General features: G+C 37.0%; 1 protein-coding gene across 1 annotated transcript in view; it reads left to right on the top strand.

Moving 5' to 3' along the window:
• dtn (transmembrane protein 132C dtn) overlaps positions 1-11,463 on the top strand; it is a 107,189-nt gene extending 95,726 nt beyond the window's left edge. The window contains exons 8-20 of the mRNA XM_066391586.1: positions 1,455-1,598; positions 4,217-4,419; positions 5,453-5,765; positions 6,079-6,270; positions 6,329-6,517; positions 6,571-6,781; positions 6,834-6,994; positions 7,161-7,370; positions 7,468-7,745; positions 7,813-7,998; positions 8,120-8,334; positions 8,411-8,595; positions 8,651-11,463. Coding sequence (XP_066247683.1) covers positions 1,455-1,598; positions 4,217-4,419; positions 5,453-5,765; positions 6,079-6,270; positions 6,329-6,517; positions 6,571-6,781; positions 6,834-6,994; positions 7,161-7,370; positions 7,468-7,745; positions 7,813-7,998; positions 8,120-8,334; positions 8,411-8,595; positions 8,651-8,665 — 2,502 coding nt within the window. The 3' untranslated portion in view covers positions 8,666-11,463. The remainder of the gene's footprint in view (positions 1-1,454; positions 1,599-4,216; positions 4,420-5,452; positions 5,766-6,078; positions 6,271-6,328; positions 6,518-6,570; positions 6,782-6,833; positions 6,995-7,160; positions 7,371-7,467; positions 7,746-7,812; positions 7,999-8,119; positions 8,335-8,410; positions 8,596-8,650) is intronic.
• The last annotated feature ends 577 nt before the right edge of the window (positions 11,464-12,040 follow it).

Here is a 12,040-nt window from a genome sequence, read left to right as displayed (position 1 = left end):
TGTTCGCTTTTAATAATCTAGCCTGTCGGCTTAGTTTAAATTAATGTTTCAGCTTCTTGTTTCTTTTTTCTGTCTTTGGTTGCGTAGCAATTTAATTAAAAAAGCGTGGCAGAAACGGAAATCAGCGGCAGCTGAATAAGTCGAAGCTTAGTTGAGACTACAACGTTAAATAGAACAGAATGGGAATAGTAAGGTAACTCATACCCCCCTCGATTTCAGGAACATTTCTACGTAACCTCACCACTGAGCATTAGTTGGTCTCTTAGATATTTGCGTAAAAACGAACTTAGTTGAACCTAATATCCAATTCGATGGTGCTAATCATCGGAAACACTTCATTACCTATTCCCACTTAACGTTAAGCATATATCGAACATCACGGTCCAGAGAAAAAGGCTTCCATCTTGTAGGTTATCCGTTATTAAGATACTCCAGGATAAAAGCTTCCTACCTGGAATACTGTAATGCCATATAAGGCTAAAAGCTCTGTCACTCAGTATGAATTATAATTTATCTTTTAAGCTCAGTATTTTCTGGGGATTTTCTTGCCAACAATGGAGCTATATATTTCCTTAAGCATTCTCGATAAAAACGAGAGACTTGTATTGTTAAGGTATCGAAAGTTAAAGTGGTGCGTTTTAGAAAAACGTTCTTTAGGGAAAAGAATTTTCGGTACCGATGGTTGTTTATAAATTTATGCGCGTTTTACTGATAAATCTTGCAAAATAGACCAAATTAGAAAAAGACTAACCTGTAAGAGGTGCATAATGAAAAAATAAAAAGGTTTTATGAAGCTGAAGAGGATGCTGCTGCTGCTGCTGTTAATTTCTGTCTCACATTTTCCCTCTAGGGGATGCCGGCCCAAAATAATTGTATGACTCTCTTAAATTGAACATAGTGAACCGACGTTCTGACAGAGGATAAAATAAATCTCAGAAAATAGAGTCGATATAATTTCTGTTGGCCACTGTCTTGCAATCAAAGTTACTACCTTGGATTTGAAACTGATACTTTGCGAGTTGATAACCCCTTGAATTAGGTGATAATCGTGTTCCCACGTCTTTCAGTAAGCCTCTTTTCTGACTTTCTGACCCAAATCTGACGGGGCGATCAAGGCAAGGGCTTAAGCAATTCCCAAGAGAGAATACGAAATTTCACTGTTCGGATGTTGTGCCTATTAAATAGCTTTTAAATTTTGAGCTCTGATGAAAATCGTAATATTACCCAACCGTGTTTATTTTACCAACTCTAAGGCTTTCAGTTAAATCCGATGGCTTGTCTTATGTTAAGTGTTAATTTTAATATTAATTAAGTAGAATATAAAAAACTAAATTTGAACTTGTTATTCCAAAGATTCCTGGTTCCTGCCTTGAAGGACCATACATTCTTAAAGTATTTTTTATGCAAAATGTTTTTATCGGATTTTAATTAATAAATCATGGACTTTTTTACAGAATTGGGAAGTATTAAACACAGCAGTGCTCACCGGACAACAAGTGTCGCAGGCCATGAAAGTGTTCATCGTTTCTCAGGCTGGGAAAGCTGCAGATGTTACTTTCCAAGCTTCCTGCCATTCCGAAGATGACAACGTTTTAAAGGTGAGATTTAGAGAGAAACTGCACCAAATTTATGCAAACGTGATTAATTCGTTTGAAGCAATTATGTATTATGTATATTACTAGAGTGAATAATCCATATACAGGGTGTTTCTCAATTGTTTGCATAAATCTACAGAATGATGCTAAACTCTTTTCATAGCACGTCAATGGTGATCTATTTGTGAATATTTGAATAACCTGTTCAATTCAGTCTTCGTTATATCTTGCGTTTTTTCCGAAAGATAAAAAAGTCTCAAGTTAATGAGTAAATGGCATTGACGTACTGTTGAAAAAAGTTGCATTTCATTCCATACATTTCCAAGTTTTCCAATAATACGTAGGCCCATTCTAGTTAAAATAGTTGTATAAATTCAAACTCAAATTAATTTCGAAAATACATATTTTCTTTACAAAATCTACCTTTTCACCGTCCCCGAGGAAAAATGACGCAAGAAATAGCATTAGAACTAACAATGCCGCAACGATTTGATAGCAATTGCTTCATCGGCGTTGGACTTAAACATTAAAAGTTCCTCGGCTTCCTGCAGAAGCATAAAATTCAATTCTAATTATCACCAACCTCCTGTGTGCAGATTAGCGAAGCCCCAAAACGGGATTAAACCGACAATTCCGTTGAAATATCATATATTCCGGAATTACACGGACAGTTAATATCTCCTTCGACCGAAAATACCCGTGAGAGCTGCCAATGATGTGTTGGATTAATTTCAGCTCCAGTCGAATTAACTCCGGTGAATCCGAGAGCAACGGAATCTGGAAAGTTAGTCAAGTAATTAAAAGCTGCACACGAGTCTAACGTGCATACTACATAAGAGATTTAGTTTCGAACTACATACATATGTAAACCCATCTTCATTAGGGTGTCATTTACATATTCAAATGAACCGAACAGATTTCACGAAATGTACCTGGTGTAAAAGAGAATTGAGAACTTGGTAAAACTAAGAACTGCATAATCCAATTTTACTCATAATTTTAATATAAGAAATTACTTAACAGGACTAGACTCGGGTTTAAGTTTTAAGCGATTTCTTATGTTTGACAAGATGATGAGAAAGAGTATGGGAGGTCTAGGAACAGCTCTTGAGATATTGATTTTCGCCAACTTTCTATCGAAATTAAGTTGACGACATAGGCGTAGTCAGAAATATTTTAATGGTGGAGAATAGACAGGTAAAAAATAACCGGGCTTAATAAAAAAAACTAATTTACCTTTGAATGAGAAAGGAAATTAGGAAAAAATTGCATATCGTTGGGAATCAGTGATAGAACTCCCAAACAAAGCCCCTACCCCTTAGCTAAGCCTAAGGTTCGTAACATCTGCATCTGACTCTTCATAGTTAAGTACCAAAATTGATTAAGGTTACACACACACATACTATACAAATTTGAACCAGTTTGCCTTACTCGCACTATAGTATTTTGAATTTTCACGAAACTGCTGGACACAACAAACAGGAAAAACATATATTTCTTCTAGTAAAAATGGGATGTTTTGAGGACCCCTTAGAACGATATATTTAGAAGTTATTCATGAGTGTTTTAGAGTTATTTATCTCTTCTGCAGCTATCGTATGCAGGGTGATGCATACGATATCATGACATGAACGATGACTGCATTTTCATAAAATTAAATTTGTACAGAGAATCTAGGAACCTGTTTGTATATTATCTTGTCCAGTACTCTATAGGAATATAATAATTTTGCATATGTTTGTAAATACTTGATAAGACCTATTAATTCCTATATTGCAACAAACGCCCTCGAATGTAATAAAATGAGTATTCTATTACACTCCATTAACATTAAACACGAAATACTTCTAAGTCCCAATACTATCCAGAAATTTGTTTTTATTTTAAAAAATCGATTGCCAATCTTGGATTTTAGCATCGATGAAACTTGTTTGAATGACTTGCTAAAAAAATAATTGAATTTCTTTTATTCTTGGTTGGTTAATTAGAAATGGTTGATTACAGAAAAGCCCCCGCAGACTTTAGACTAAACAGTCAGTCGATGGTTTAGTCGGATCGAGGTGCATTCTTCCATTTCTGCAGCCCATCAATCTTTGAAAAGGATTGTTTACTTTGATTCAAGTGAAATTGCTTAATTGATTAAATAGTAACAGTTTTAGGCAATGTTATACTGATTTGAGATAGAGAACTTGAGAGCTGTAAGGATGGAAAATGGGTTAAATGGGAAAAATTGAAGTGATTTAATTCAGATGCTATTCTGAAAACGATTAAGTAATAAGTTTCATTTTTGAGTTAACTTTTAAAGGCCAAAAATAGTCGTTTTCGATTTTTTAAAGCAAATTAATTGTCTAATAAGAAGCAGACTAAAATATAAAAACAGCACTAAAGAAACCATAAGATTATTATTTAAAAAATGAAATTTCAGGAAAAGATAGTCATCTCTTACATCATTCTGTATATGATAATTCCCATATTTCTCTTTCCTTACTATAAACATACCTAGTTTCAACAATCATCTAAAACATGTCTGTCTTGTTTGTTTCGTCCCACAGTTTATAAAAAATAAAAAGTTAAGAACATGTATAGAAAATCCCATAAATTATGCATTTTCTTTGTTTTAGGTCTCATCCTCGTGTGGTTCAGTGTACGTGGACGGGAGTGAGCAAAGAGGCTCAATAAATGGGTCAGTGCTAGTAAAATACGGTACCTATACAGGACTGGCGAAATTCACGGTCTGGATGCCAGAGTTCCCCTTGGAGCTAGCAGTCGCAGACACTAGGTTGTCTCAACTGAAATCCTGGAGAGTTCCTGATTACAATCCAGTGTAAGTTGCTTTCAACAATATTTATCAAACTTGTCTTCTTCGTGGTACACACAAATGAACATCGCCTCTAGCGGTATAGCTCTTATTCGAAACTTTAACTAGACGAAACGATATGGAAAATCCAAGTTTTCTCATAATGTCCCGGCTGAATGCAGGTACAACTTTTTAAAACTTTAATACTCGAGCCGAGAATGCTCCGCAAACGGGGCAAACTTCCCTCGAACTTTAGCCTTTAAGTTTTGTGACATTCTTCAGTAAACGCCACTTCCATAACTTCCATGTAACTTTACTAATCATGGAAAGTTATTCGCACTTCGTAAATCTTAATGACGACGAACTCCTCAAGAACTCATGCAAACGAATTTTTTACTTCGTTTTATATGAGATGTCGACGTTCTTTGATTTTTAGATTACAAAAAAAAGGTCGTTTACAAGTCTGCATATTGGTTTTATAATTTTTTTTGAGCAGGATTGCAGCTTGTGTTCTTAAAAATTTGAGCTACATTCCTCTGCAAAGACACAAATTGATATGACATGAATAATCATGAAACACGAGGGAAACTGAACTGAAACAGAACGCGGATATTAACGAAAGTTTTGATGTGATGAATTAATAAAGTTTGCTTTGTTTGCATATTCGGAAAAATGTCAAATAAAATTTGCCCAACATGGGAATGTCAGATAGAATCGAATATTAAAGCATACAGGGTGTCTCGTTTAAAAGTTATTTATTACACAGGATTTATGTAAAATAACATTTAAACGTACAGTAGTTATTTTAGACTTCCTGCAGGCTCTCCTTTCTAAATTGTTCTTCTTCAAACTTCAACAATAATCTAACCGTTTAGTTAGTAGACATTAAGGCCAAGTGTTAGTAATTCCCAGAAACGAAGAGAAACTATTTCGCAGCAAAAATGGACTATAGATTGCGGCTCAATAAATTTAGGTTTTAGACAACATTACGTAAAAGCTAAAGCTGAAAAAACTTACGATTTATATTTTCACTTTAAAAGCAACTCTGATCTCTTTCTAGCGCCTCACCCAAAAGCAAACGTCGTCGGCGCAAACGTTCCTACAGTCCCTGGGGCCCTAACAGCGAAGACATGGGCAACGTCATAGACAGACCAATCTGTCGACTACGTTACCAACAAACCTCCGTGGACGTTTATGCCCACTTTATGGCCACTGACCACGAATCTGGCAGAGTCAGCTATCTGATCAACAGACGCACCTGGTTGAGAGTGACCGATCTAGTCCTACCATGGTTAAGGGTTAGTGATCCTAGAATTGCGAGCCTACATGGCAGGGTCTTGCAAGGGAGAAGTATGGGAAGAACTGAAGTTCAGGTAGGTATTTAAACCAGACATCTTAATATATGTACATGATATCCCTAAATGGTCTTTTCTCGATCTGTGGTGAAAAGTGGTAAGATGGAGACAGAGTTATAGGCTGACCAGATTAACATATTTCAAACGTACGGAGTAACTCAAAAAATTAAGGATTCGGCTTGTTTGGATCTCTCGGAAGTATTTTCGAAAATTCCATTCGCTATCTGTCTACTAGCTTTCCGAGCACTGGCTCTACAGTTTTGTACATACTATTTACGTTACTCTGTAGAACCCATCCTTTTCCAGTGACAATGAGGTTCATTTTTCATAGGTTCTCTCACCTATAACAAGTAGAGTGTACGGTTCAAAGGAAATTCGAGTGGGCAACGACAAAGTGGGTTTGACGAAGATGTCAGTTCAAGTGGTCTCTGGTCTTCAATTGAACATCTCCCCTGATAGCTCCATAGAGAATGGTTACGTGGCCGAAACCAGCGTGACGAGGAAATTAACTGCGCAATATCAAGTAGGATCTGCCTTGTTTAAATTCTTTGCATCATTTGCAGCATTATCGGATATTTTAGGAAGGATTGTTGGATATTGAATTAGAGTTTTCTGACGGTACCAAGACAGCCCTGCGCGATATTTCAGACACTGACTATCACTTGGTTGTGGAAAGCTTGGACCCAGCCGTAGTGGCTTTTGCTCCCATGGTAGCCTCTCACCATCCGAGGGTCATCGCAGTTGGTGAAGGGAGTGGGGATTTATTACAGGTAAATTCTCGCTCTATGGAAGTTTCTGCTTTACTAGTAACCAAGCCGTCTAGGTGACGCTACTCTTGTCAGAGGAATGCAGATCCACGGGACGACCCAAAATGAAACCCGCCGGTCCTCTGGCTACTGCCGCCGCTAACATTGTTGTCGATTTTAGCAGCAGCGATCTAGCACACAGACCAGACATCCTGCAGAATGATGGGGGTAGTTACGGAAACTCCAAAGGAGGCAGGGAGTTTGGGGATCTACAGGACATATTGAAGGGTTGGTTATTGAAATGTTGAATGGTAGTTTGTAAGTTGATAGTGTGTTATAGGTACTGCGTTGAAAGATGAAAACTCCCGAGAACCAAATGTGCAGGCGAGGCAGTACCAGGGTAATAAAGGCGTGCTGAGGGATACGCGGCGGTACAATCATCTCACGCCTTTAGAGATCAGCATGTATGTGCTGCTGGCGGCGTTTTGCTGTGCCATTGTGGTTAGTCCTACATCTTTGTCACTGAGTCACGTATATCCCATTTATTTTTTACGACGATGAAAATATTAGAAGAGTTCACTCGCTACATGCGTTTTATGTATAAGAAAATCTCCTTTATATTTTACTAGCCTCAAAAAATCTCATCGTATTGAATATTTAACTGTAGGTATTCGTGGTATCCTGCGTAGTCTACGCTTCAAAGTTCAAACCAATAGAGGCAGGAGTCACGGCAGGACTCCACGCTTCCCCAGTAAACCCCACCAGTATGGTAATTCACCGGGAACCACGCAAACCCAGAGAATCTACCCAGAACGCTCACGATTGGGTGTGGCTGGGTAGAGCTACCATGGATCCCCCATCAAATAGAAATTCTACAGTAAGTTTTTGCAGTTTTTTAGGTGCATTTTCTTTTAATAAATTCTTATTGATTTATAAATTTCGTAAGCCATTTCCTGACTTGTGATGTTTTATAGATTGCCAGCAGTAACAACAACGGGCAAGATATGCGCATTATCACCAATCCACTTAACATGAATTACGTGGATCCAGACGATGCTTTGGCCACCAGTTTCATAAATCCGAACCACATTGAACTGCCCGGTAGACAGCCTGCGTCAGGTGCTTCATCATCTCCGAACGATGGAAATTCGAATGGTAGATCAATCGACAGTACCACTTACTGCAGGGGCAAAGATGTTTTAGGGGCGAGGATCAGCAATGTGGAAGTGGTCGATCCGGAAATAATTGGATGGTAATTATTAGAGAACGTTCCTCCTATATTGATGATTTTCACACAAATACAAAAATTGGTTATGTAGGAACAAACCTACGCCGCCGCCTCCTCTGCCGCCACATGCTTTGCCGCTGACACCAAAGAAGATTATGTGCAGTGATGACTACAGGCCTCCGGTACCGCCTCACCGTAATTTGCCTTCCACCTCTAATGCGCAATCACCGGTGCCACCAGGTGCATCCACTCCTAAGAAATATCAACATCACCAAAGGTAAGGCAAGAGACCCAATAAAAGTAAAGACATTTTATGCCCGAAAGATATCGACTTGATTCAATGTCTTACTAATTGCTGACAAAATGGGCTTGTAGTTGATGTTACTTAATGTTTTTAGAAATGGAAGTCGTACTAGTGAGAAATTTCTCCAACAAGTGGTGGAGACTGCAATAGACGACAGCCGAAGCGATTATGGTTTTAAGGACCGCGTGATAGAGGGGATTGAAGATGAAGAACAGCACGTCTTTGAATTTGACGACGAGCCCGAGGTGAAGAAAGAGACTGGAGATAAAATGGAATTTGTGCAGTATCCGAGATCACCCAATGCGAAACGTATGCGTTTTTTATATTTACATGGATACGTTTCAATAAACCTTTTTTTCTCTACTCATTAACAAACTTATTCTAGTAAATCGAAACAGCGCCGAAGTTAAACGAGCCACTATAGTAGGCAATCCAATGTTTAGCATGACTGACGATGGAAACAAGACTGAACTACCATCAGGGAAAACTCCGGCCGAACTAAATGGCCTGGATGATCTGCAGCTAGGCATGGACTACGAACAGATCATGCATTATTTTGAAAACTTAAAGGTATGTATCCCTTCTCAATCTAACCTGATGGATTATCACCCTTTCTGTAAAAAAGGAGTCAAACGCCTGAGTGGAAGAGATCATTGCAAAGATCCGAGAGATCCTGCTCTCGTTCAGCGAACAGTACCGAGCAAGCGCCCTGAGCGGCAATTTACCCAGTCCAGACCCAATTAGTCGTCACATGGAAAATTTTGACTATTTCTTTGACCATGTGAGCGAATCCTACGCTTAGGAGGGAGATTGGCCGCAAATTAAGGGTCAATTACATGGCGGCATAGTTTTTGCTGTATATTTCTATAACTGAAAGACTAAGACGCGAAACGTGCCATACACGTGGAGTACCTACTAACCGTCGGTTACTACGCTTAAGCGACAGGTTGTTACTTTTTTACTATCTTAAAACTTCAAGCAAATATTTCGTCTCTTGGTCATTTCGGTAAGGCAGAATGTAATTATGTAATACTTCATCCGTGTATACCCATTTTATTGATATAGCAATACGCAAGACTGAATGTATCCGGCGTAGTTTACCAGTAAAACGTATAGGTCTTATAAACGTTGGAGGTTTTATAATATACATATGTATTTCTGTTGTTTTTTTTTTAATTGTTATGTTGCCATCAACACGTAAGCACTTCAAAGCCATTTTGGGCCGCCACACTGTCAGGAAAACCAATTTGAGTCACCCTGCTGTCAAGAAAACTAATTCGAGTTGCTGCACAACCATTACCCAAACTATATGTGAAAAAAAATACTCATGGAAAAATATTTCAGAATCATTGGTTAAATTCGTATGTATTCTATAATGACAGTCTGTGCCAGCTCTTTCAATTAAAAATGTATTATGATACTTTCTAAACCCTGTAAGTCCGTTAATTTTTTAACTGGAATAGCTGCCGACTATATTGCGTACCAAATCATTGTGCTTTTCTTTACTCATATCAATTATATATGCGTCCGTATATACATCTATGTGTGTAAAAAAGATATCAGTTCTTTATGTGATGAAAACGCGATTATTTCTATATGCTCATTTAAAAATACATTTTTTACCTCCAATTACACACCTACGTTCGCAGCCTTAATTTATCGTATTATACTTAAGTGTTTATACAATAACTAAATCTATTACGTGTAAGTATTATGTAATTTTTACGAGAAAGTTCAGCAATTCGGGTATACTAGCTGATACATAAGCAAACGCCATCTATTCAGGATTTTTGCAGTGATCATTATATAGGAAAAATGTTCTAGTCAAATGTTAAATAAGCTTTACTAACACAAAACATAATCGTGCACTTAATATATCATTTAAAGCAAATATTATACGTAATGTAACCGTTTCTAGGTCCCATCATAGCTCATTTTCTATGTAGCTTTCTCGAAGCTCATAGAGCCTTTTTGCCATAAATGGTTGCCACTTTTTCGAAAGATTAAGCCTGGTTTTACGATTCGTGATGGTAATTTATGTCGCACCCTATGTAACCCATATAGAAACACGCCTTTTTGTGATTGTTATTCAGTCGATATACTCATTTAAATAGTGATTAGGGAGTTTACACAGCAGAACATATATGCTTCCCCTTGGAAAGATAATTTTGTAAATGTACGTGTAATATTTTGTATATAGTATAGAGAACTATGTATTTGCCTGACTGATATTCTACTTTCATTTGATTTCTTACTGTGAATATATTTGAGAAGCTTAAAACGTATTACTAACATGTATAGCTATTACTGTAGTTTAGATCTCGTCGAAACATTGAGGTTTGCCGTCAACAGTTCATAACCGTAGTTGTACGCATAATTACTAATCAATGAGGAATGTGAACCTGGAACTGTTCTTCCACCAAAGACGCAAATCTTATTGTTTCTCAAACCCTATTTAAAATATAAGACTAAGGAAAATTACCTCCTAATTGATTTGCTGATTTTAGGTTTCATAATAAATAAAGTTGTACATACACTGATATAGACTGCTGCTTTGCTGAATTATAGCCATGAACACTGAACAGTAAAAGCATAAATTATTATATGTATGTGCTTCTTTCATATGGTAAGCTTGACTACACAAGTTGAAGTCGTGCATCCTTTCTAGTCTCCATTTCGTAGTTTATAAGGAACACAATGTGTTTTTCAATATAAGGATGTGACATTAAATGTTTTAGAGCTTTAAGGGCTGTTAGAAGATGATAGAACTCTCTATAATAACGCGCGCTCCAGTTTATTACGGGTCTTTTACTATCTTACTGTAGTATCGACTATTTTTTTTCTTAATTCTCAGTATTAAAACAGCATTACTTACCACTACGATTATCCAGATCTTCTTCATGCTACGCTTGTGAATGTATATAAAACTGTTATACTAAATATTTGTTATACTTTGAGAAAAATAACTTTATATGTGTGAAATATAAAGTTTTATTAGATGCCGTCATGTCATCAGTACTTCTAATTATTTATTGAAGGGACGGAGGATTCCGAAACGGTATAGAAAGCTATTTAAATACAAACACACAGGTCTTATGTTTGGATTTTAATTTACATTCCTTTTTAGTTTCGTAATAGTGCTGTTAGTATATTTTTATAACTTTCTCACCTATCTATTCATGTGTAAATTTTCTGTCTTTTCCGGTTATAGTTAAGAACATATCACGACAAAATCAATTAAAAAAACGTTCAAACGATTTTTTTTAGCCTTAGGTATTATTTTTTTGTTTATTTATTGTGTTATTATTTTGTTCGTAGTTAAATTTGTCTACCCTTAAATAGGTCGATGTTTCACTGATGAATAAGCTGGTATTTATGTACAACATGTAAAAGTTACCACTCAAAAGTCGGTTAAATAAAGTAATATTTGTAAATGGATTTGTAGTTTTTTTTCCGCCGCATACGTCAAAGTTTGTTCGGTGAATCTGCACTGCTGCGACAGACATAATGTATACAGCTGCACTCGGTGAAAGTGATTTGTTATAGAATACATTAAAAATCATTGGGATTAAAGGATTTTAGCAAAATCGCTCGGACAGGTCCATTCAGTCAATAAAAAAAATTATCGTGGCTGAAAAGTTAACAGGGATGTTTGTTCAATGCCTTACTTAAAAGTAAATATTATTTTTAGCTGGTATTAATTGAATATAGTGTCAAATTCTAGTGTCAAGACTAATCTCTACTGGATGTGAGAATAATAAAACGCAGTAAATAATGAACCGTATTGAGGGTAAGTTCCTAGTCAGGTTAGGTCAGGTTACTGAAATCTGGCCAATATTCCCATCTGCAGAAACGGCCTAAGGCTGGCGTCCTGGGCGAAATTATCAATCAGCGCCCCTCTACCCTCAAGAAAAAACGCTCAGGGCCTTTGCCCATCCATAAGGCCGGTACTGACTATCAAAATACAAGGTGTTACGTTATTGCCTTAAAAAGGAACTCAAATTAATTGTCTCGA

This window comes from Euwallacea similis, chromosome 7, assembly GCF_039881205.1.
Source record: "Euwallacea similis isolate ESF13 chromosome 7, ESF131.1, whole genome shotgun sequence".
Lineage (NCBI taxonomy): Eukaryota > Metazoa > Arthropoda > Insecta > Coleoptera > Curculionidae > Euwallacea > Euwallacea similis.
The sequence above is the reverse complement of the archived record's forward strand: the minus strand, read 5'-3'. Positions and strand labels throughout refer to the sequence as shown.